Below are 26,106 nucleotides of genomic sequence, written 5' to 3'. Positions count from 1 at the left end.
GTACGCAAACAGAAACAGAGCCCAGCGTGGCTGAAACAGTTGCTGTCATTAGATGTGAGGGATGCTCTGCTGTGCTATTGAATGTCAGGCATGCTGGCCAGAGTCCTTCATAACTTGGGTGTTTCTTTTTTTTTTTTTTTTTCTTTTTGGAGTAATGGTTGATAACTTGCTTATTCAATGTTAGCACAACTTATGTCGTGAGGTCTGAATACAAAACATCTTGAACTGCAGACGTTGAGGGTGTATGAGGGGGTTGAAAGCTTAACATGTAACACCTGACAGGGAAGGGTCCTGACAGAATACTCCCTAGCAGCCTCTTAGAATGTTGTTTATAATCTTTCAAAATATTGAAATTACTTTATTCCTCCCTCTCTCCCCTCTGTTGAAAAGGCTGTTTCTTGTCTCAGCAACATACTACTGCAGTTCTGTGATGGGATTTAAATGGGCTCATGCACTCAAGCATTTACTGCAAAATAAAATCTTTTGAGATTTGAGGCCCCACTAAATTTCCTTGTCTTCTATAAAGGCATGTATTTCTTAGGAATAACAAACTAGAGACCTGTATTTCCAGATAGCCATGTCATAAGATCATTTGTTTGAGCAATGCTGTTACCTGAAAATTGATATTTGCTAGCTCAGAATCTCACCAATGGTAATAGGATGCTAGAGTAATGGGATCTGTGCTCAGGAATGGTAGTCCTGAAAACACGTCCTGGCTATAGAAATTCAAGATGAACTTGCTGTACGTAAAGAAACTCATACAAAGAAATGCACCTTTACATAGACTCTGAGAGAGGATTGTAGCTGTTTCCTTGTTGTGTACCAATAAGAAAAGCAAAGACCTGGTCTTCCATGTTCTGCTTACCTTCTGCAAAGAAGATGATAGAGCTCCTGATTGCCTTAAACAGAGCCATAATTCTGGAGAAGGATTTGGTCCACTTTTCCTGAACTGTAAGCCTTGAGAGCCTTGCTAATGTTGGACAGCTGTTTATTCCTTGAATGCTTCTGCTCTCCCTCCCTTGCTGGTAGCTTTCTCCATCATTCTCAGCTAGAGTCATCTTTACTGCGTGTTTCCCCTCTGTGGAGACTTTTGAAAACGTAGTTACTTCATGAAGGCGAAGCTGTTAATCTCACTTCTGGAGACATCATCTCCTGTGAGTATGGGAACCAGAACCACACAGGGCTTTGCCTCCAGATGTTCCCTGAGTCTTATGAAAAGGACCTTGGACCAGATTGTGGAAGTGAATGAGGTCAGCCGTGAGGGAAGGCCTGGGGGGCTCAGGAAGTGGAGATAACTGACCTCAGATGTTTGATGCACAAGTGCTGTCATGTCTTAAGGCAACAGTCTTCTGAAAAGAAAAAAAGTAAGGAGTGGTGGTTTTACATCCTAGCAGAGTGATACCCATTTCTAAAGCTGATATAATTTACAAAATAGGATGGCATTTTTATCACTTGCTGGTTTTTGCAAATCATTAAGTGGCTGATGCCCTGAATCTTTGAGTCTGGTTGTCAAATAGCAGTGCCTGTTTCATTAGCTACATGCACAAACCAATTCCCCAACATTTTGTTGAAAGAACACTTTATCTCCTCTACCATGAGGAATGCTAGTCACAAAAAGATTTGTGACTAGAGTCTTGCTGTTGCTTAGAAAAAAACAGTTAAAACTCTGTATAGCAAAATCTCTGATGTAAAGCTCCTTGCTGTGCTGGTCTTCCCTATTTCTGCAGGAGCTCAGCCAGTATATCATCTAGTGATTATGACTAATTACTATCATCACTAATATCATTCACATGGCATGTGGTTGGAGGGCTTAGTGTATGCTGGGTTTGCAAGCAGTTTGATTAAATAGAAATGTATCTTCTTTCCTGCTGCCCTTCCAAAAATCAGCTACAAGTCAGTAACTTTTGCTCAACTGTTCTCCTGCCAGTGCATTCACCAGCGTGCTCTTTCCGCCTGGTTGCCAAAAATCTCTTTCCCTAATATCTTGACTTTCTGAGACTCTGTATGTTGCATAAGAGCCACCTATTTTTTTTTCTTTTTTTTGTTTTTACTGTAGAAGAGTCTGTAACCTTCAGGGTTTGCTTATCTGTTGTCACTGCCCAAGGCTACAAGCAGAATTTCATAGATTGAAAGGTCATGAAGCTAATTATGATTTCCAGTTGCTTGATCTAACATCATTCCAGTTTTTTTGTAGATTTCCAGTCAGCTGTTTTCCAAAGGACCATACATACTGCTGAGTATTGTTGTGAGGCTGTCGTTGTTTCTTACTTTACTTACTTTGTGGGGAAGGTGGATTTCAACAGTGACTCCTCTGTGCTAAAGGGAAGCTACTTGCTTTACAGCTGCAGGGAAAAAGGACAAGAGTAGGTTCAAATCCTCATCCCTATCACTCTGTATGAACTTTTACCACATCTGGGTTTATTTCATGTATCACATGTGGTGTTACAGTGCAGATATGGCCACACCAAAATTGATGGTGTGTTACTTGCTAGTGTAATCGTACAATCTGTTAATCTAAGAACACTTGACAGATACCACCAGTTTCTGTCCTAGTCGTACTGTGAGCCAGTTATCATTTATCTTCTAATACATGTATTGTTTATGGTAAGAGTTCAGGCTTTGAAATAGTCATATCTTCCCTTTTTGCTCCTAAAGAGTCAGTTTTGAAGCACTGTATGCTACTTGCCTTGATAGATCAGACTCCAGATTTTGTTGTTCATTCCTGTATTTTCAAATTCTGATGGGTTGTCATAACTATTGCTGGATGTAATTCTGGAGTTTTAGTCCTTAGGGAAGGCTCTGTCTTGACTTGGGTAATTGACAGTGCTGGAATCTTCATTAGTGATTGTGAATTTTATTGAAGAATTTCTCTGCAGATCCTGTAAACAGCAAGTCATTGTGTTTAGTCTCCCTTCAGCAGCTGTAAAGAGGCTGTGCAAGTTTCATCACCTAGAAGCAGCATGTGTGGAATACCTACAGCTACTGGTGAATTTACCTCAGCCTTAACATTTTGAATGCTGCTGTTCATTGTTTTACCTCCATTCTCTTAAAATCCCATCTTCATTCATGATCAGCCACTGTGTTTTGTGATAGGAATTGTTCCAGTTAGGTTTGGCCATGGCTGTCAGCTTGCCTCCAGCTACAGTTACTCTCACCCAGTTCTCTGTGCAATAAATGTGACCTTTAAAGCCCTCTTCCAACCACAGTTGTTGCTTCTCGTGTAACTGTTTTTGTACTAGGCTGAATTCTCATCAGTGTTAGAAAATCCTGCTTTTGAAGCAATGATAACTTGCTGAAATACGAGCACTGTTGAACAGTCTTAGCATGATTCATTAAACTACTGGTCTTCTAACAGCCTAAACTCTGGTTAAAGCCAAGCTCTGCTCTGGCTCTGTTTGTGCAAACATCTTTGCCTGCATTACAGTTAACGCAGTCATTACTCACACAAGGGCTCTGAAGAGACCTTGACTGCGAGATCAACTGACTTTTCCCCGTTCTAATCATGAGTTTACATAAAACTGAATCTTAACTATTTTAAACTAGCAAAGTTAATTATGGCTTCAGTCTTTCTAATGAGATACAGAATGTTTTCCCTGCTGCAAAAAGGAGCCTTTGCATGGGATAGTTGCAGCTGAAAATGATAGCAGTGTTTAGCTGCATTTTTAACTTTTGGGTTGGGTGTGGTCCCTTAAAAAAATAGTTATGAATAATGCCTGCTGGGAGCTTGCCATATTTCAATAGATTCCATATAAAACCCATTCTTTACTATTTTAAGACTCCCAAACTCTCTTCAATTAATCTGTTTCTAGAGCCATTATTGCCCTTCAGCCCCCAGCAGCCAGAGGACACACATTTTGTATTGCTGTTTGTTCTGTTAGGAGGTTCCTAGTTCGGGCACTTTTCAGAACACACAGTCATGAATCTGCAGGATAGGGAATAGTGAAGTTGTTGAACTTACTGGTGAATTGACAAATGAGATAGGGGCTGAGCAGTGCTTCTGAGATCTTATTTATGCTGTGGGCTTAATGAGAGGCCAGGAGGGCCAGAGCCAGGTGAAAATCTGTTTACGTGTTCTGGTTCTATGGTGGGGCATGGAGACTGTGTGCTGGTACCCTGCAAACCCATAGCCCTCTTTCTGTTGTGCAAATGGAGGAGTTTTGATCTCACACTGAATGGGCATGCTCTTTTCTTAGTAGTCAACACCCAAACCACTGGAACAGCTGGACTTTTGCAAATGCTGGAGCTGTAGTCAAACCTGAGAGATTCCCCTCCCTTCTCTAGGAAGCTCTGGATTCTTTTCTTTTACCCATTCTTTCACACCTTCCCCTTTAAGAATCTACCTTTCCAAATATATTTTTCCAGATGTTCTCAAATATAAAAAGGAATTCCTTTTGTTGTACTGCAGCTGATTAGATGGATGTAAGTGTGTTCTCATTCTAGGGACTGAGAATCTGCTTCTGCAGTACTACCTGGCGCCCTCTCACCCAGCCTGGCAGTACATGTCAATAAATCCACAACACCCATGTGTGCAGTGTGGGTCTGAAAGTCTCAGAGTGAACTCAGGACTCTACATGCTCTTTTCTATTTCAAAATACCTGTGTTTTTTCAAGCTATGCTGGAGATCCAGTCATGGGTCTCTGTTATGTAGCAGAATTTATTTTGGGGAGGAGGGAGTTTGTTGACTGAACAATGTGTCCTGTGTTAATAGGCATCACTCGCTGCTTTCTGGGAAGGTGCTCAGAAGAACTAAAGTTTCTGAAAGGCCTCCATACAATGGACAGTAATAAAAATTGAGGATGTAAAGTCTGGCCTAGTGCCATGTTGAAACAGAATGTTAAGGGGAGAGGAGATGCCAGCTGGGGAGAAATGGCTTCAAAAGCTTTGATGAGCCTGTGGTAGCAGGTGAAAATCTGCTCAGATACCTGAGGCTTTTGCGTGCTCCAGCTGTTGGCTCTGCCCTTGAGGTATTGATGTGTGATCTACTTATGATTCAGCTCCTGAACTCTTTCAACTTTCAGAGTGGCCTAACCTGAACTGAAACTGCAGTCACTTAGCTTTTAGACCAGCCTGTTGAAACTGCTGGTGGCCTAGGAGCTGATTGAGAAGGATTTGTGACACCCCTTTGCAGGAGAGCCAGAGCAGGTGATGGGGGGAGGTACCTGGGAAAGCATGCCTAGTTTTTATCTGCTGTTCCCAACCTCTTGGGGTCCAAAAAATGTAACCCTCCTTTTGGATTTGACAGACACTGCATAGCTTGCCAGGTGCCCATACTCTTGAAGTTCTTTGATGCTAGGGTTGTGCTCTAGGAAATCTTTTCCTCCCCTTGCATCCAGCTTGTGGAGGAGCTGTTTTTATACTGCCTGATTTAAAAGGAGAGAATGAGTTACAGGTGCATATTTCAACTTTAATCTTCCTTCTGGGGGGAAACTTAATTTGAAAATAAACTGCTTTTCTTTGTAGCTTCATTGTTGCTGGTTTTCTTGCCTTATAAATGTTCCACAGAGTATTTTGAGTTTATATCTGGCCCTTATTTCTGCAGATTGTCTGAGTTTTTCTTCACAAAAAGGTTTTAGTCAATGAGCAAACTTGTGATGGTCAGGCAAAATATGCTGGGCAGTTGTGTCCTCTTGATGTTGCTTACAGAAGTCCTAACTCCTCATTTCACCTGGTAGTAACAGAAACAAATGTGACTTGCTGGAGCATCTTATTTTGTGAGATATAAAAGCTTAAAACTGTCTTCAAAGCAAGAGTGCTTGCAATGGGCTATTCTGAAGGCCTTCCCTCTCTTCTACATTTTTAAATTAAAATGAAAAATTACGTCACAGTTCTGCTCACAGATATTTTAGATTGCTGACAAGTTTGAATTCAGGAATATATTCCATGATTCACTCAGAGTTTAAATCTCTTAAAATCACAAAAATAGAAAGTTAGAAAAATAATCCACCTTTAGACTTCCTCTCCCACCAAAACCCACAGAAGTGGGCTGTGTTTTTTCAGGGCTGAGATACTGGGCTGCTGTAATGTCTGATGTGGGTGGACTTGATCTGCTGATGTTGGGAGCCTGGTAGAGGAACTGTAGGCCTGCCTCCTAAAAGGGCAAATCAGCACAAACCACTCAGGTTCTCACAAGGTAATACACTGCTTGGCTTGGATTTATTTTTTTTCATTCCCCTATCACCTGAGAGCAGTTGAGTTTATAAACAGTTTATGATGTGATAGGCATTATTACAGTTTCTGCTGAGTGAATGACCCCCATCTGTGTTGTTGGGCTGTGGGAGGGGAGTTAAGTGGCAGATGTCTTTCATCTATTGTGCTTTCAGCAAATCCTGCTTGTGTATAAAAAAAGCTTCTGATGAATGGTCTGGTATTGAACAATAGACCTGAAATCTTTGCAAGAAAAAGCAACTGTTTATGTTTACGTTCTTTAAAAGTGTCAATCTGGACAATACAGTTTCAGTACTAATTTTTTTTTTCCCTTTCAGAAAACCATAGCTAAAATTGCAACATGCTTGGAACTGAGGAGTGCAGCTTTACAGGTATAGCTCTTTTTCCTATCTGACTTCATACTTTAGCAGCAGGTAACTGTAGAGCTTTTTAAAACTCATTTACTGTCTTCAGAAATACCCAGACTTCTGAAAACAGAGTGAACACTTGGAATTTCCAGGTTGTTGTCGTAACGGCCCAGGTGGCTGCCTTAAAAAAAACTGCAAGTGCTTACATGAGCATCTGTTAGGGCTTGTACAGGAATTTAACTGCACATTTTGTGTCTTTGGTTCTTTGCCTCATTTTCATCCTTCAGAACTGTTTCGTTTCTCTTCCTAACTTGTGTGCAAGGGTAAAAAGATCCCCAGAATGACCTTGCACTTACTCAGCTGCTTCACAAATCATAATACACCACAAAGAAGAATGTGTATGTAGAATACAAATTACTTTTTAGCAGTCATGAAAACTGGCAGTGCTCTAGGAAAATGTGGGAAAACAATAATTGGTAAACTACTCTTTGGACTTTTTTCTGGACTGCAAGTAGATGTCATAGGAGTGAATATCTTTTTTTCTCAGCATAAGCTTATCCCCAAAACAACAAGTGAGCGAGAGAAGTTTCCAAAAGACCATGGATAGGGAAGGGATGAATCAAAGCTTGGGTTACTGGATTACCTCTTTGCCAAGAAAGAGTGATGACAGGCAAATTTTGCATCAAGTTACTCTTAGCAGCACTCCCAAATACTTTGTGTTGCTGGACAAGGTGCTGCCTTCATTTGCCCGAGAGGCTGGGATACAGCATGCTGGACTGATGAGGTGGGGACTGACCAGTCTTGAGGCTGTGAAGAATTTGAGGAATTATTTGGTTACCTCTACCTGTCATTCTATTTTGATCTAACCTGGGGTGTTTGAAGAGTGTGGTGCTTGCTTGGAGTCACTGTGACTTTGACAAGGACCTGCGTGTTCCACTATGGAACAGCTTTGTGGGTCAGGTCACATCTGGGAGCAGCAGCAGAAGCTGCAGCTGTGTCATAACCTGCCAAGCTGGAGAGATGATGTTGTGCAAGAACAGCCTTCCTTGCTATTGATTCCCCAGCAGTAACTCAAGGATTTTATAACCTTTTGAGAGGGTACAAGAACCTCTTGCCCACTTCACTTTGGGGTGGGGTTTACTTGCTGCAGTTTGGTTATGGTTTCTTAGCAGAGGTTAAAGCAGTTAGTGAGTGTGGTCACCTTTTCCCACTCTCCTAACACTAAGTGTATAGCTGCTTTAGTATCGTTACACAGTCTTGCAGAAGGTCCCTATTCACTCTTGGACAAAATCAAGAAAAAAACCTCATTGGACCTTAAATGCTGAAAGCAATAGGCAATCTTAAGGAATGCCAAGGGTGCAATGACATAATAGGTAAGACCTGATCATCCACCTAGAAGAGGATGCCCAGTGTCAGTCCTCCTATTTGCACTTCTTTTTATGCCAGCTCTGCCACTTGTCTCAGAATAAACTAATCTTACCAAACTGTTGGTGAGCTACCTCAGAATAAAAAATGAAGAACTTCTCTGTTGCGTTAGTAACTCAGATAGGCTTACTGAGAACTGTACAGGTATGTGCTACAGACAGAGGAGGAAACCATCATGAGAGCTGGAGAAAAGAAAGATGGGAATTCCTCTTCTGTTTTCAGTGAGTTCTTGGCTGAGTTTTGTCAAGCTCATCCTGTGTACTGTAACTTCTGCCAATGTCACAATGTTGGACACGTGTCTTGAAATGTGAATGTTCCTGTGTGCAGTAAGAATGTACCACTAGTTGGTTTAAAAATATTTATCTTGCATTAGAGCTTGGAATATTGGATAAATCTGTTCTTAATATTTGAGAAGTAACGTAGTCTCTGCCTCACCTGGGAACCTGCCTTTTGTTGGGTAGATTTTTTGGGGGGGATGTAGCTTTGAGGTAACTTGGTGTGCTGGAACAAAGGAAGCACCTCACATTTTTATTCTGAGAGGGTAGCTCTGTGTGAGAGGAAGGTGCATCCCAAGATCTAACTCTTTCTTTGTACTGTCCTAGTCCACCCAGTCGCAGGATGAGTTTAAGCTTGAGGATCTGAAGAAGTTGGAACCAAGTAAGTGGTATCTTTGTATTTTGAGTGCCATTTATCATGACAATGGAAAACATGACAGCACCAGGAATACTGACTGACCACACTGCAGTTCAACAGTCATGCTGGGTTTAGGTGCTTCTTCCAAATGTCTGTTACCATGCAGACAAAACTTGATGTGTATTAAGGAATGTAACATGAGTAATTTAAAAGTACAGTAACCCAAATGTTTCAAATAATATATAAGCAATTTGGGTGCTGCTAATTTTTGCACAAAATACTATTTTAAGGTATCAGTAGTACATTATATAATTTACCTGCACATTTCTTGTTTGAACTGTGTTTCAACGCTTTGTGGTCTTCCTTCTTGCAGCATGAAATTTATTTTTTCTTTTGAAAATATTTAACTTGTGCTCATGGTAGCCAATCACCTGTCACCTCCCACTGTAATGCAACCAGACCAACGAAGTTGAGAGTCAAAGTGAGGATGTGAGTCAGTCTTTGAAGGGTTTTGTGTGATGTTGTTTTTTCCCAACTGATCCTGGGTCAGTTCTTGGTATGTCAATCCAGAAATAACTTTTTCATATAGGAAGTATCTATTTATCTGCTTCATTTTCCTTCCTGTAACACTGGCTGCTTTGTTCTCAAAGCATCCTTATGATTAGAGCTTCCACATCTAAGCCATATTATTGTGAATATTAATGTTTCTTCAATTCTCAGGGAACAGGAAATGTGGAAGAGCTTTTTCGTGCTGACAGAAGTTGGTTTTATTTTGCTTATGACACAGTTATAACATTAAGGGGCACGCTGGGGATAAATATGATGGGCAGGCAAGTGTTTTTCCCCTTCATGAGTAGGCTGAACTTCCCTGCAGAGGATCCTGTGGGGAAGCTTGTTAAAAAGTGGAGCATTGAGCTGAGCTTCGTGATATCTCTACCAAAATATAGAATCCAAATGCTTTTATACTATTCCCTGAAAGTGCAAAGTGAGGTGTGTTACAAACTGCTGGGTCTGTGAAGACCATAACTCAGGAAAGGGTTTAACTGGGTGTTGGAATATTCGGTCTTCCTCACTCTACATATTGTATGTCTGGCCTCTGAATCCTCTGACTTGGGATTTTTCTGTATAGATACTGCTGCTCTCTGTTTACAAAGTATTTAAAATGTAATCATTGAATGACTGTGGATTTTAGACTCCATTGTGCAAATGCCCTGTGAGTGACTGAATGTTGCAAGAGAGATGGGAATCCTGTCCAAAATTTAAATTAAGGTGCAACAGTCCTGTTGCTTATCTTGCCCTCCATCAGAGAATTGATTTTTAGCTGTCAAAAAAACTGCTCAGCAGTGTGAAGTGCATTCAGCCCACACCTCCTACAACAAGCAACTATATTAAAACTGAGGAAGAGTGTGTGGCCATCAGTTTTCAAATACACTGAGTTATTTTCCTTGGAGGAGAACGGGTGCTTCTACGACTACAATTGAACATTGATGTTCCTAATGCTGCTGTCTTACTTGGATGGTTCTGGCCTCTTTCTCTCTGAATTGTGCCTTTGTTTTGTGGTTTTTAAGTGTATCTTGAATAGAGTAAATCTTAATCAGGCCAATACCAGCCATTTCATAAAATGCTCCGTGAAGTTGTCAATTTTCTTTTGCATCCCACCAGAAAAAGCTAAAAAAATCTGGGTTGGCAATGCAAATAAGTGATTCCTTTGTTAGGTCAAGCCATTCCATTAGGGTGGAACAAAAACAGCTATTCACACAAAACAGCTATTCACACAATTTGGCTTGTTTTAATTACTTTTGTGCCTGAAGCTGTCAGAATGGTTTTGGTGTTGTTATAACAACCAGGGCCCTTAGATTTACTTTTTTTTCCCTTAATCTTGTGTTGTCGAGTTCTAACTTTTCCTACTTAAGCTTGCATTTCATGCAGCTTGGAAAGTGAAGCAGTTGGCTACTTCTGTTTGTTTATAGGATTTGTCACTGAATAGTTTGTGCTGGAATAATGCTACAGGAGGTTCCATACATACAAATAGTTCTTTTGAGGCTGCACTGTGTGAAGTCATTGTTAACACACTGGATCTCACAAATCCATTTCTTTGTGGAAGCTTATACCAGTGTTAGAATTCACAGTACAAATGGAGGGGCTGGGGCATCCCTTGTGCCTAGGTGATAATTATAAGACAAGTGGATACTGAGTTGTACTGGGGAGCCTGGTGCCCGAATTATTTTATGTTGTCTATTCAAAAAAAACCCAGTACAGGTATGACAAAAATCACTGTCACAGAAAATCTAAATGGACAGTGGTCTTTACCAAGTTAATGTGTCCTGGTCTTATGGCCCATGTTGATATTTCTTTTGAAGTCTTTCAAGAAAGAGCCAACTGCTGATAAAATTGGGCTATGAGGATGGTGAAGGGCCTCGAGGGGAAGCCTTATGGGGAGAGGCTGAGGCCAGTTGGTCTGTTCAGCCTGGAGAGGAGGAGGCTGAGGGGAGACCTCACTGCAGTTACAACTTCCTCATGAGGGGCAGAGGAGGGGCAGGCACTGATCTCTGCTCTGTGTGACCAGTGACAGGACCCGAGGGAATGGCCTGGAGTTGTGTCAAGGGAGGTTTAGGTTGGATATCAGGGAAAGGTTCTGCACCCAGAGGGTGGTTGGGCACTGGAACAGGCTCCCAGGGCAGTGGTCACAGCACCAGCCTGACAGAGTCCAAGATGCTTTAGGACAACGCTCTCAGGCACATGGTGTGATCCTTGGGGTGTCCTGTGCAGAGCTGGGAGTTGGACTGTGATGATCCTTGAGGGTCCCTTCCAAAAACTCTGGAGATTCTGTGATTTTATGCAAATCAAAGTGACATTTGTCCAATGTCACAAAAGAAAGGGCAACTTCTGCACAAGAGCTGCAGAACAGTATTTTTAAAAGATCTCTGTTGGGAATGCAGCAGAGATGGAGGCCATGATGCTGGGATCTACTGATTAGTTGCACTCGTGGAGAATTTTCCATGAATCACATTCTCGAGCAGCAACATTACAGAGGGGAACGGCTCTTTCTCCCAGAGGTGATTGTGTTTTTCAAAACAAAACAGAGATCCAAAAAAGCCCAAACCAACCTTTTAAAGCTTGGATGTCTTACACAGCATTACAAGGGAGATTCCTGTTCATATTAACCTAATTTTTTTTCCTGTGATCTGGTATTTTTATTTGAATCAACTGAAGCTCACACTTGTGGTAGATGCAGAGAGGATTTTCCTTTTCCTCAAAATTTTATTGCTTAGCTTTTTCTTAGTGGCTTTGAATAAGTATTTCACCAGGCTGAGTGTGGTGGACCTGCTGCTTATCCTGTTGATCTTTAAAGGAGCACTTAAATTGCTGTGTTACAACTTTGCAAAGTTATTTGCCACTGGTGATGAGACAAGAATTGAAAGCATTTTAAAAACTTGAGCCACGGCTTTGTGCACCAAAAGGCGACAGGTTCTGCTTCTGAGCTGAACATTCAGCACCACATTTGCTCCCGGCAGGACAGGGGTGCTCAGCCTCGGGCAGCAGCAGGATTTTAGGTGCTGTAGAGCTGTTTCCTCTTGCATGTGCTCATGTCAGCGGAGCACTTCGGGCCCTCTAGTGATGCCTGAGGTGAATTACTAGGAGGGTTTTTTCAGGGGCTGCTCGTAAGAGGAGCTGGTTACTAGAAAAGCGGAGTCTAGCACTTAGCAACCTTTGGAAAGTGGGAGGAGAGCTACTGTGACTCCTGTCTCTTCTGTATAATGTGCCTATGATCTGTAAGAGATCTCACTTCACTGAGGTTTTTCTCCTGGGGTAGTTTCACTTTCTGTTTCTGCTGTGATGTAGCTCTGTGAGAGCAGGGGAATTCTGAGAGTGAGAAAAATCCCCTTCTTTTCCTGAACCTCAGCAGTACTGGAAGGTGACTGCTGTTGATCAGCTGCTTTTCTGGTGGGAAGTGGTTGTGATTCTTCAGATTCATGTTGAGATCTGCATTACTGGTGCCTCAGAGCGAGGTTTTTGGAGAGAGAGACATGGCATTGGTTTTGTCTCTCATCGCAGCTCTGACTGAAAGCACTTTAAACCTTTCTCTGTATTTATGTATTGTGTCTGGCTGGGATCAGGCAGTGCTTAACCTCTCATGTCATAGCACAGAAATCAGTATGAGTAAAAAAAAATCAGTATGAGTAAAGACTGGAAAGACTTTTTGGTTTCTTTATAGTTTCCCAGAGGGATACTTTATTCTTAAAGCATTCAGATGGTGTCTGGTAAGCTAATGCAGGAGCCCAGGCTGGGTGATGGGAATGTGAAGGCAGACAGGGAAGCTCTCCTGCACTGGCTGAGTTGTAGTGTGCTGAGGCAGAGGGGCCTGGCAATGGCTCCTTAAGCATAACTGCTATTTAAGTACCTCTTGGTATTTGTGTAATCTGAACATTGTTTGAAAAGAGTTTTGTTCTCATTCAGTACTCCTAAGGGGAGGATTCCTGTGCTCTGAGAGCTCTTACTGCAAAGTGAAGCTCTGTTAGAGGACTCAGGAGTTTTTTCCTCTCTGTTCCTCCTACCAGTCTGGGATACTCATTGTCTGGTAGGAGAGTGCCTCTCCTTGCAGGTGTTCTCTTGTAAATTTTTAGGCCCTTTAGCTATCATGAAATGCTTATTTCTTTCACATGTTTTTGGCAGTTTCTCTTTCACTGGTAGATGTGTTTGGAAATGGCAGATAAAGTTGGGATTACTAAAATGTGAGTAAGTTTCCAATATAAATAGCAAAGCCGTTTTCCATGGAGTGCTGAAGGTATAGGCAATGTCTCTGGAGCTTGGTGCCCAGGTATTGCACATTATTTCTCCTGAATTTCACCAATCTGCCCAGACATCCGAGGGCAGATAAAAAGAAAAACAAACAAAGCCATCACCACCAAAGAAAACCCCCAAAACACATGACTGAAGAAGCAGAAAATGTCACCAAAGCTTTGTGTTATCAGCACAGTTGGTCTCCCATGGCGGCTGCCTGAGTGTGCACCCACGTCAGCTCTGGAGATTTCAGTCTGTGTGGAGCTGATGGCAGTAACACCACCACCTGCTCTCAACAGCCACCAAAGATTGCTGCCCTCACCTCGGGGCTGCAGCTTTTTCTCATGAAGATTCTGGTTGTTGCCACGTTCATCTTCCCCGTGTGAGTGTGGTAGTGGTCTTGTGCTGCAGTTGCAGTTCAACCTGCCTGAATGTTACTGTGGTAGTTTTGATCACAGCTGTGCTGGTTTTTAAAATATGAGAGAAGAGGGGTGTTTTTTGTATGATCTGATTATTTTAAAAATTATTATTATTTGTGTGTGAAGATGCTGTGAGAATGGACATAGCTGTGCAAAGCAGTAGAATTAATGCTGATTTATGAGTATGGATTTTTATTTTTTCCCTTCTCTGCAGTCTTAAAGAATATCCTCACTTACAATAAGGAGTTCCCCTTTGATGTTCAGCCTGTCCCACTCAGGTAAGAGAGAACTTCTTGGACATCACTTCATGTACAGATATGTACTTGAAAGGGAGTACCTGGTGTGCACCTGAAACACATTTCTAGAGCCATCTGCTTGCCAGACTGCTTTGTGTAAACTGGTTAAAAGAACTTCTGAATTCTGTTTGTCTCAGTATCACTAAAAACCAAGACCATGCTTTTGGTAAAATCAGTACTTGGTACATCCCTACATCTCTCTGAAATTTCCAGTATTGTCTCCTGTTTTTAGGCTCTGTGCTTTCTGTTGGTCTGAGCTCCTGCAGTCTCTGTCAGAGAATATAGGTAGAGATAGAAATTAAGAAGTATGAAAGGACATTAAAGAGTGTTGTCCCTGCTCTATACTCAGATGCTGGCTTGTGAATTGACAGCCAGGTGGTGAGTGAGTGTTGATTCATTTCTTCTTTCTTGTGTTTTACAGGAAGATTTTAGCACCTGGAGAAGAGGAACACTTGGAGTTTGAGGAAGATGATGAGGAAGGAGGAGCTGGAGCAGGGTCTCCAGACTCTTTTCCTGCTAGAGTTCCAGGTAGGGGCACTAGCCTTGCCATGCCAGCCTCTGTAGCTTCTCTGAGAAGCCTCTTTTTCCACCTGTAATTTGAAAAGCTTGGGTGGGGAGCTATAGGCTCATGCAAACAAACCCTAATGCTGTATTGGACAACCAAAAGGGTGGCCAGTGATTTTTTTTCTCAGCAAACAGTATCTTACTGTGAAACAGTTGTATGGAGAACTTGTGAGGGTGGTACTATCTACCTTAAATAATTATCCTTTATTCCTGACTCAAACTCAGTATTTTCTTCCCATGCACTTTCTTAACTATGTGAAGTGTTTCAAATGTGTTCAAATGTAAATTGTGGCAATGGTTCTCCTGCAAGAAGCAGCACATCCTCCTAGAGGTGTGATAAGTTGTTGCTGGTTATTTTTGTGTGGTGTTTTTCGGTGAGACAGTGGCTTAGAGTGAAGCCAAGCTCTGAGAGGACAAAGGGGGGTTTTGATTTTCATAGCTTTATTCCTTGTCCATGTGAAAGCACTTGTAGAACTGGATATACCTACAGAGAGGGTCTTCCTGTAGTTTCAGGTTTTGACAATTTAGATGTTGCAACAGAGGTTCTCTAGGTCCCTGGTGTAATTTCTTTGCAGAAGAAACAAGTTTCTAGTTCCAGAGCTGGCTAGCAAACTTTGTATTTCAGGAATGAGATAACAAGTAAGGAAACCAGTACTGAAATTATGGTCAGAAGAGCTGGGGTGTTGCATTACTGATGCCTGGAGAAAACAGATGATATTCAGCTATGATCCCAAGCTCAGTGCTGAATGTGGTCCCTGCAGGCTGTACTGATGTGGACATGCACATTCTACACCTGTTTATGCCAAGCTCCCAAACAGGCCATAATATATGGTGCTACTGATTACTGACATTTGCTGTCTTGATCCTTGTTATTCACCATGATAAATCCATTTATGGAGGTGCCTTCTGTCTATCCCAAGCACAGCACAGAGACCTTGAGTAGGTGGTGGTGGATCAACAAGGCTGTGACCTTTGCCACAGTGCCAACAGTTAGCTCTGCAACCCATCAGAGCTGTGTGCATGTAGTGGACGTAGAAGCTGTGTATGGGCTTAAGAAAGAGTGTAAGTAGGTGATAAGCAGACTGAGTTTACAGTTAAATCATTTTCAAAGAAGGAGAGTAGCCAAGTTGGAAAGAGGAGAGGTTTGGGGCTTATACTTTCTTACAGAAATACTCCTCAGTAAGATCATGCTTTTAAGAGGAGGTGAGAGCAACTTGTGACTGCTGTTTTTACATTGCCATCTATTTAACAGACTGCATATGTGACTTTTCTGAGCTACTTTTTCCACATTAAGGTAAATGTCCCCATAACTACAATAATCTAAATCTCTAAGGTGGTTTTGTACTATGTGTTTCCCCACTGGATGTAAATACTGTGGTGTTTCTTACCTGATTGGAGGTTGGTCTGTTGCTCTTCCCTGGGTGATGAGGCTCAAACAAAAGCAGTTTGCAGCCCTGGGGTGAGTCTTATGAGTAAAGTGAATTTTGCCTATCAAATTGACAGAGTTGTGTTGCACTCCTTGCTTTGATGTGCCTTTAATCCATAGTGTGTGACTGTACTGTCTAACTGACCATGGTCTTGTCTTCTCCATGCATGGCTTCATCGTTATCACATTGCCCCATTCATCTAACCCAGGAGCCAACAAAGGTATGAGAACCTTTTAGTATGTACAGTAATTTCTGTGATCATGTTCATGTAGCTGTGGTCTTCTTCATGCAGCTCTTAGTGCCAACCCTCACAGCACAATTTTTGGTAACAGTCACAGTACTGGGCATCTATCTATTGGTCTTCATTTGTCTTCAGTACGAGGAAAAGGGAAGGCCATGTTTGTTGATTCAAACAGCTCTCTAGAAGTCCTGCTGTACTAATGAAGAGGTTCTGAGTTGGGGTGTAGCCAAGAGTAGGTGTGTAGCTGGATTTTATTTACTGGAATACATATTTTATGGGAAATCTTACAAAGAGTATTTGTGTAGTTGGACTTCTGCGCTGTGTGGAGCTGAACTGAGCAATGGCTTGCCGCCTCTAACAGCAAAGGTTTCCTGCCTTTCTCCTGGTTATATATGACTTTACTCCAGTCCTGTGCTCTTCTGTGATCCATCTCACCTTGTGAGCCCAGCAGGAGACTTGTCACTTTTTCCCCTTTCTCTGAACGGGATTTGGGAGGGGAGGGCCTGAATGTCTGTGTCTCAGCTGCAGTGGGCTGCTGGGCTGGCCCACTGTCTGTCTCTGGAACCCACTTGGAGGAGGACACTTCCTTCCTTGCAGGTGCTCCCGGCCCCCTCTGGCAGAGATGCCCTGTGGTTGTGTGTGGCGTGGCTGCAGCTCTCTCCTGAAAGGCCTCAGTGTGAGCCTGCTCAGGGCCCAGGCCGTGTGGCAGACAGCGGGTGGTGCCCAGCCCAGGAAGGCTGTACCACAGAGCGGGCACTGTCACCTCCTGGGGCTGCTGTGTGAAGTGGCTGCAGAGGCTCCAGCACAGGCCTGCCTGGGGCTGTGGCTCACGTGAGACAGGCTACAGTCAGCTACTCTAGCCCACTGCTGGCTTGGCTGTTCCTCCTGCTGGGGCAGGAAGGAAACAGTGTTCCTTGGATACTCTGTCCTACTGTTCTCTTGTCTCCTGGAAGTGAGCTTGACTCTTCTGTCCATTGCAACTCTGCAATTTTACACATTCTGGAAAGCATTCTTCAAGAATAATTTCTCTTAAGCCACTGTTTTTATAATAAATTCCAGGCTGAGGCATCTTTCAGGTGATATTTCTATGAAGTATCACATCACTTAGTCCGTTGGAGTGATGGACAGGAAAGCTGAAGGCTACATTTGGTCCTGGCTCTTGAGGCCCATGCTGCTTTTAGGAGACAACTGAGAGATGATGGAGCAAAGTTTTGTGCCAAAGAGAATGCAGGCTTGCTTCTGCCTTCACTTAGATTGAAATAAGAACTCTATCTTTGAGCAACTCTTCAGGAAAGACAGCAAGATTAACTAGAGCATGTGCTGCTTTGCAGAAATGAGGGATCTCTACTAAGTTTGCTCTCTAACATTTCTCCCACTGCAGTCAGAAGCCTGTCCCATGCTCAGAACACTGGGCTGTGTCTGCTGTGCTGTGTTGGGAGGTGTCTGCAGACACAGTGCTTTGGAGGCCCTGAGTCTCCTCAGGACAGGAAATATAGAAACATGCAGCATCAGAGATGGGAATGTGATCCTGAGAGGGTGCATGTGATCCTGAGTCTTGCATGTGATCCTGAGAGGGTGATTGGATGTGGGAACACTCAGGAAATCTTGCTGAAGCTGTGCCTGTAGTTCTCAGAGCAGAATGTAAGGTCCCCTCTTGCAAAGCCAGTCTCTCATAGGACAAAATCTTTGTGGTTCCCCAGCTCCTCAAGCAGAAGAGAGGAAAAAATTGTGTCAAGAAAAAACCCATATTGGATTTGTCAAAGGAAATTATTATGTTGTTTAGTGCTCAAGCCTTAGGATAACTTATTTTTTTCATTAGAAAAGCAAAACTTTGATTCAAACTTGCTCATGAGCCTGAACATTTTCTGTCCTGGTGCTTGTTCATCCAATAGGAGAGAGGGGCTTGAAGTGTGCTGGTTTTTGCTAAATTCAGCATGAAATAACCTACTCCATGTTTGATGACAGAATATCGTGACTTTTAGGGAGTTTGAACAGTCTGGATTTCTTGCCAGCTGCACTGTCTTCCTCAGCACTGTGAGGATTCATTTATACTGACCACCAGGTTTTGATGCTAAATGTTCTTGATGCAGAGCTGGGAACTCCTTCCTTCAGGCAGAAGGGAACTGAGGGGATGCAAACTCTTGTTTTTTTTTCCCCCCCCTTAAGCAGAAGCCAGTAGAGCTTACTTAAGAATCAATTTTCTGGTTTCCTTTTGTACTGTGGGATTTGCAACGATGCCATTTTCCTCCTTAATCTCCCAGTCTAAATGTTCAACGTGAAGCCAAGTCATGTTCAGTGGGGTGGGACTCCTAATCAAGTATCTGAACCTCCTGCAACTGCAGATTGAATCCAGCCTCCCAAATTTAACTCTCAAAAATGATACCAAGTGAGTTCCTTGAGTGGGTTATTCCGCATGACAGCAAGAAATAACACTTTAAACAATGCTCCCCTCTATTCTTATGGCACTAGTTTTTTATCAGTTGATTCGACTTGAGGCAGTCTTGGGTTTTTTGGGGGGGGCTTTGAAATTTGTCAAATGATGTTTGGTGTCTGTGCACACAGACATTCCCATGGTGCTGTGTTCTATTGGGATATGAATCTTTGGAGTTTGTACCCCCTAAGAACAGCATCTTCCATGAGAGAAGATGGGACAAGCAAAGCCTCTGCTGTGAGATGACACCAAGGGTTAATAATATGCTTTACTCTTTCCAGGTACTTTATTGCCCAGATTGCCATCTGAACCCGGGATGACATTACTCACCATCAACATAGAGAAAATTGGTCTGAAAGATGCTGGGCAGTGCATTGATCCTTACATCACAGTCAGTGTAAAGGGTAATGATTTCTGTTCTGCCTCCTCAGTGCTGCTTTGGAGAGAGTGCATTTTCTGAAAGCTCTATTGATTTTTCAGCCTGCCAGGAAAAACGTTTGTTGGTAGTTCTATTGTGGATTTAGGGCTTCTGCTTTAATCACGGGTGGAAAAAGTCTGTATTTGAGAGCTACTGGGAGGTGAATTCTGCAGGATACGCTCCTCTCTGTGCACTCAGGGGTGCCTGTCCCTGCTGAGAGCTGAGTGACTTTGCCCTACTTCTCTGCCATGACTTCTGCAGCTGACTCCTGAGTACAGATCTTCTTGGACTGTGTGTACTCCCCACACATACTGGTCTCCAGGCTTTCTGGAGATGGGGAACCACGGCCCACTGACTCCATTCTTGCCCTCTCATTCAACTAATTTTGTAGTACTACAAATATAATCTTACCAGGGCTTGAGGTCTAGAGGAATGGGTATGAAGCTGGGAAGCAAAGCTTGCAAATGAAATAAAATGAAAGTGTTAGCCTGGCTAGTGAAATGCTTTGGCCAGAGCCTGGTGGGCTGAGAGCCTCCATAAATCTGGAAGAACCTCTCTCTCTGTCAGTCCAGGATAGGCAATGTTAGGATTTCTCTGTTTCAGATGGTAACATAGTTGGTGTCTTTTAAGGCTGAGATTTTTTTGGTATTCACACTCTTTCTAGTGGAAGTATCTGTCCCCCCATTTTGCATTTCTTAGCAGGAAGCCCCTGTAGTCAAAACTGCTTACCCTTGCCTTGTTCTGCTTTACTTCAGCTTCTCTTTACAATCTTTGTAGGAGTTTGATTTTTTTTTTTTGTTTATCATGTAAAAATCTGTAGCTGAGCCAATATCCTCTTGTTATTATCAGTTGTGATAATGACCTTGTATGTGTCCTCTTGAGATGTGCTATTGGATATTAAATGTAGGGATGAAACACTTGTCAGATGTGTGATCAGTGCTTCCTCCACCAGACGTCCTCTGGCACAGGGGAAGGATCAGTTATCAAACGTCCCTTGAATACTTATCAGGGCTTTTAAAACAAACATTCCTTGTTCCTTGCCACTGAAGTGTTTGTCTCATTGCACACTGCTAAAACTGCTGCTGTAGCTCTCATTTCCCTTCTGGAGCTAAGGGAGACTCTGTGTTGCTGGGCTTGCTTTCCCAACAAGTCTCTCTGTTAACATGAGGCTCCCTGTTTCCAAACTCATTGGAAATGGTGTGGCTGCCAAGTAATGAGGTAGAAACTAGGATCAAGAAGTGAGTGTGTGGGCAGGGTATGCCTGAGTCTGCTAATGGTGTCTTTTGATACTTCTATTTCTCAAAGTTTTTGGTCAGGAAAAGTATCTCTGAAGACTCATTTTGTCACTGTTAGGAGTCTAAGGACACTTAGTAGCTGATTTCCTTGGTTCTAAACCAAGCTGCTTTTCTGCAGGTTTGGAGAGAGGTTTGTTCCCGATGCAGCATTGCCAATCCCAGCCCATGCCCTGGATGAAGGGAATCACTGGTGCTCCAGGGCCTCAGCCTGTGCTCCAAGCACAACGTGTGCATTCCATATCTGTAATCTTGGCCACATCATTAGCAACTTCCTCTGCCAGAGGGAAAGGGATCGGGAATGAGAGGAAAGACAGTAAGAGGACAAATGTACCCCTGGAAACAGCAGAGGCTTAGTGAGAAACAATATTGGCTGTGCCACACCAGCACAACCAGGGGCTGGTGCTGAGAGCTGGAGTCCATCCCATGGCCCTGCAATGCCTCTGTGGAAAACCCAAGAGGAATAATGCTTGTTGTGTCTAGGGACAAAGCAGGGCATACACAGGATGTGTGAGCTGTGCCCTGCAGACCCTGTGTGGAAGGCAGCCTTTGGTGTGTATCCCACTTGGGCTGGAGCTTTGCTGCAGTCCTGTGTGCACAGGAAAGGGAATCTTTTGGTGACAGCAGAAAGAAATGCCCTCTTTAAAAGAGGGGTAATTCCTTTTTTTTATCTGAAATATTGCCAGAACTTTAGCTGCTTTCATGTTGTAATCAAAAAGAAAAGGGATATGATTTCCCCTTTTTTAGGTTTTGTGGAAATAGCCAGGTGTGCGTGAACCTTTTCTGGCAGGATTAGGAGAGACTTGTAAATCTCTTAAAGCTGAACCTTAAAGTCTGAGAAGCTTCTGCCATTTCATGCTGTTTCTTTCCTGCAGATTTGAATGGGATAGATCTGACTCCTGTGCAAGATACTCCTGTGGCTTTGAGGAAGGAGGACACATATGTCCATTTTAATGTGGACATCGAGATTCAGAAACACATTGAAAGACTAACAAAAGGTATGTGGTACCAGAGACCTGAAACAGGGCCCAGGAGCTTTGGGAGCACAGACACTGGGCTGCTCCTGAGCTGGTGCTGCAGGGCTCAAGATCCAGACAAGGATAAAAATAGACCTTTGCATCCTGTCCCTTTCAAATTGGTCACTGGGATGGCTTGCAGGCAAGGGAGAAATGAAAAGAGATAAAAACAGAGCAGTGTGCTCTGCTACACAGGTATTGAACTGCTTTATCACCTGCTTAGTCATTGGTACCTGGGTGTGAGCAATGGAGTGAAGAGTTTAAGCTGTTGAGAGTGTGATGGGCATTGTAAGAACACGATGTAGCTTTTGAGTAAATAACAGAAGTGTTGGAGATAATTCCCTTCAATTTAAGTAGAGCAACTTAATGGCAGATAAGTTTTCAGATAACTCTTACCCATAATTGCTAACTTTTCTATTCAACAATTTTTCCCTCCAGGTGCAGCTATTTTCTTTGAATTCAAACACTACAAGCCTAAGAAAAGGTTTACTAGCACCAAGTGCTTTGCTTTCATGGAGATGGATGAAATTAAACCTGGGGCAATTGTTATAGAACTGTAAGTGACTCACAATTATGGATGACAATGACAGAGGAAATGAACCAGCCTTCAGTTACAATGTGTGGCTTGTTGCATTAAGGAAGGTTTCTTGGACTCATTAGATTGACTTCCTTAAAGAATACTTTAATAAAAAGGGGAAGATAAAATGCTTTTAGGCAAGTAAGATGGTTAGACTCTTCTCAGAAACTAGACCTGTTTCCAAATAAAATGCTGGTGTTAGTAATTTAATTTTGTATGAATTTAATGAAGTCTGTAGGGGAGATTTTAATTTGGAGTTTAGCCTGAGTGTCAGATCTGATATATTTTAAAAAATAATCAACTCATTCTTTTGGTACAGAACTTCTGTAAAGGAAATCTGATTTGAGGCATGAGGTACTGATTTGCAATTAAGTTTATGAACATTTCAAAGTAGTGTTGAGTGGTCATGGTGTGCATCCTCCCCTTGCTGAGTGGCTGAAGGTCTGAGGGAGGGGCTTGGTTTTTTATTCAAGAAGAGGGTGAATCTTGCAATTCTTGGAAGAGTGCTTAGTCTGTGCTAGCTTGGAGTACTTCTGAAGTACTGAGTAGCCGATACTGGGTCTCTCCTACAATCCAGAGTATTATGTTGGGAATCTCCTTACAAAAATATTAAGTTCATTTACTTCATATTGAAATTTTTCTCCTGTAAAAATCATCATCCAGAGAAAATACCATTTCTTCATTATTGTTGCTTCCAGCAAGCCTTGTCAGATGTATTTAAAAGATGAGGGTAATAAGATCTGTACAGGATGAGCTTTCTAGATTGCTTTCATCCTCCTGCACAGCCATTAGCGCTTGGATTAATGCACTTTCTTGTGGTTACAGGTACAAAAAACCCACTGACTTTAAAAGGAAGAAATTGCAACTGTTGACCAAGAAACCACTTTACCTTCACCTCCATCAAACATTGCACAAGGAATGACCCCAGTTGTGAGACCTCTGTGAACTGAACCACAAGTCCTGGTAGCTGTGTAGTAGCCTTAGGCTCCGAGGGGCGGGAAGACGACTCTGTTCATGCCAGTAGGTCACACGGGACCATCACCCACTGCACAGCACTACTTCAGGGGCAGGGACAAGCCCACCATGCAAGTGCAAGATTTTTTTCAGTAACTTCTAGCTACAGGTTTTTCCAAGAGCCCTGATATAGGTTGACTGCTTTTCCTAAGTTTGCTGTTCATCACTTTTTATCTTTAAGCGTTATTCTCCTTTTGCCTCAAGCTCCCCCTGAGGACGGAGAATGCCCCTTTGCCAAACCTGCAGCAATAAAGATGTGGCAGGCCTACTAACTGTTTACACTGCTGTGCTATTGTAGTTCCTCTCATCTGCATTTCAGAGTCCTCTGGAGTGGGCAGGGTGAAAGAAGACTGGGAGAAGGACGAGGTGGGCTGGGAAGGAGCTTGAGGTACTGCAAGTGCTTTGAAGTGAGGGAGAGGAGAATGCGGGTCAGGTGGGTGGCCACAAGTCCCTGTGGTCGGGTCAGGAGGAGGACAACTGCAGATGAGAACACTGAACTATGATTTTACAGCCCTGCCTGAGTTTTGAATACATGTTACAATCCTTGCAATCACTGTTACTCCCTACTAGAGCTGTTACTTTCTGTATCTTGTCACAGAATGGTTTGCAAAGGTGGGTGGGGGATAGAGAGGCCTTCTCCAGGGCTTTGTCCTGGTGGCAGTGGGCGTTTTGCCATTTCAGTGACAGCAGGACAGGCCCTCAGTGTTGAAGTGTCATTTTTCCAGAGCTTTGTATAAAGTAGGTCTGGCTAGCAGGCTGACCCACCTTTTACATGAAACTGCTGTTCTTATGGAAACTGATTGTATGCAGTTTTCTGCATATTTTGTGCAAGTCTGGAAACTTACTCAAAAAATTACCTTTTTATGTAAGTAGATAGGATTATCATTTATTTTCTATATTTTTGATTTGGTGTGTAATAAGCTGCAGGACATTGGCTTATTATGACACACTTGCATTCACCTTTTGACCTGAAAAAGGGACAGAAGTAGAACCCAGTCAAATCTTTCATATATTTGCGTGGATATTTAATATGATACTTTATGGTTTGATAAACTTCTTGCATATCTAACTAGTGCCTGAATACTCTGCTATGCTAACTGAAGACCCAGCTCCCAAACTAGTGTCAATTATTTTTAACAGCCTGGATGCAGGTGTATCATCCGTTCCTCTTTTCTGTCACCTCACCCCAAGATGTTACATCATGTGTTAAGGGAAGGGATGTTACTTTTCTTCATGCTGTTTGTCTTTCTCCACTCAGCTGTTCAGCATTTTTAGCTTTACCATGTTGATTAGGATAAAAAGCTGGTTTTGAATGTCCTAATCTTCTTGCCTTTCTTTGCTCTGGTATAACTAGGGATGACATTATTTAGGTGTTACAACAGAAGTCAGCAACACTTGCTCTAATTCCACTGCTGGTTGGAGGGGAAAAAGGGCAGGTGAAATGTCCTGGTTATGGGTCTTTACAATACCCCACTGGTTCTAAAGCTGATGGGTGACTATCAAGATATCCCTGTGAGTTATGGAAACACCTCTGAATGCAGCATTCTGGACACCAGACTAAAGGAGGATACACTGATAAAAACCAAATACAAATCATCCTCTGAACTCTGCAGAAGGACAGAGCAAAGTGTTAGTATGGGGTTGTAAATAAATCTGAGCTTGGCCCATTTACCTGGCAGTCGCCCCTGGCTGGCTCAGAACTTGTTCTGACCAAGGAACTGCAGGCACTGAGTGGCCCCGAAGAGGGGAAGGGCTGGTTCTGGAGTTCAGTCCAGCCCTGCCATCCAGGGTAAGCACTGCAGTTGAGTGTGTGGGTCTAAGGTGCCTCCTGGTGCATCCAGAGGGAGATTCCATCCAACTTTTAAGTTCTTACTGTTAGCTGGGATGGGCAAGAGAGAGGAGACAGTGAGCACCACAAAGGCTTGTATGAGGAAGGAAAGATCCTGAACTTAGAGAACTTGACTTTCAGTCATGGATGTTCATCAATGTGTCATCAGCCACCCTGCAAACTGAAATATTGTCCCTTGAAAGTACAAACCCATCGTTTCTGCTGCTTACCTGGACCCTTCCCCAGCTTGTAGATGTCTGTATTAATGCCAGTTATATGAAATGTCAACTTTGAAGTATTTTTGTTAAATACACAAGTAGAGCTTTGTATTTAACTGATTGTGAATTCATGTCTGTTGAGTGTGAAATACCATTTTTAAAGTTGCTTCTATCCCTTGCCTTTTTTCTGTGAACTGTCCCACTGCCAGCACTGCTGCTGCACACACCAAAGGCTTTGGGATTGTTTTATGCTTCAGTGATGTTCCAGCTTGTCTTTCATCTGAAATCTAAAGCTTTACACTTGTACTGTAAGAATGTAACACCTAGATGGCAATTTTAATGGCTGCTTGTACTCTGGCAGTAAAGCTGTAATGGCCTCCCAGTAGGGTTTTTTATTATTCTGCATTGTTTTCCTTTTTTCCTCCCTCAGGCTGCCTTTTGTACAGCGCACTTGTGAGAAACCTTACTCACCGAGACAGTCAAAGGCCTGGTGTTCCAAATACTTGCACTAACACTTGAACTGCAAGTGTGGGGTGTGTTTTGAAAATTATTCAGTGCTGGTAGCTGCAGTAGAGGTTTACATGGTTTCACAGCCCCACTCTGCTTTACAGAAAGATGCTACTTTCTTTTCTGATGGAAGAAAAAAGGCTCTCCAAGTCCAGCCTTCCTGTTAAAGAAGTTCAATTGCTCTTAACCCTGAGGAAGATGAAAACTCAGCTCTCAAACTTTGCTTGATGCTGCAAAGTGCTCTCAAAAGCAGAAAGCAATTTGGGAAGTTCTGAGTTTCTCTAGTGGAGAGGCACTGCAGAAACACAGGTCAATTCCACAACTTCATCAAGGTTTCCAGCTCTGGAAGCTGTATCCTCCTTGGTCCTCATTACATGAAGCAAGTCCATATTGTGTCAGAGTAGATCAGCATGAGGGTAACATGGTCATTACCCTGCAGCAGCATTAATTTGGCCTCGATTCAATTCTTGCACTCAGATCTGTAGTATTCTTTGTCACATTACTGA

General features: G+C 42.7%; 1 protein-coding gene across 2 annotated transcripts in view; it reads left to right on the top strand.

Annotated features, from left to right (window-relative positions):
- AIDA (axin interactor, dorsalization associated) overlaps window positions 1-25,265 on the top strand; it is a 29,362-nt gene extending 4,097 nt beyond the window's left edge. Inside the window, exons 3-11 of one of the 2 annotated variants that reach the window (XM_032103061.1) lie at window positions 6,483-6,536; window positions 8,540-8,594; window positions 13,986-14,049; window positions 14,489-14,595; window positions 16,267-16,278; window positions 19,012-19,134; window positions 21,316-21,438; window positions 21,895-22,012; window positions 22,859-25,265. In XM_032103061.1, coding sequence (XP_031958952.1) covers window positions 6,483-6,536; window positions 8,540-8,594; window positions 13,986-14,049; window positions 14,489-14,595; window positions 16,267-16,278; window positions 19,012-19,134; window positions 21,316-21,438; window positions 21,895-22,012; window positions 22,859-22,955 — 753 coding nt within the window. In that variant the 3' untranslated portion in view covers window positions 22,956-25,265. The remainder of the gene's footprint in view (window positions 1-6,482; window positions 6,537-8,539; window positions 8,595-13,985; window positions 14,050-14,488; window positions 14,596-16,266; window positions 16,279-19,011; window positions 19,135-21,315; window positions 21,439-21,894; window positions 22,013-22,858) is intronic. The other variant, XM_032103063.1, reaches the window with a different exon arrangement.
- The last annotated feature ends 841 nt before the right edge of the window (window positions 25,266-26,106 follow it).

The sequence above is a fragment of the Corvus moneduloides genome, chromosome 3, assembly GCF_009650955.1.
Source record: "Corvus moneduloides isolate bCorMon1 chromosome 3, bCorMon1.pri, whole genome shotgun sequence".
Taxonomy (NCBI): Eukaryota; Metazoa; Chordata; class Aves; order Passeriformes; family Corvidae; genus Corvus; species Corvus moneduloides.
The sequence above is the reverse complement of the archived record's forward strand: the minus strand, read 5'-3'. Positions and strand labels throughout refer to the sequence as shown.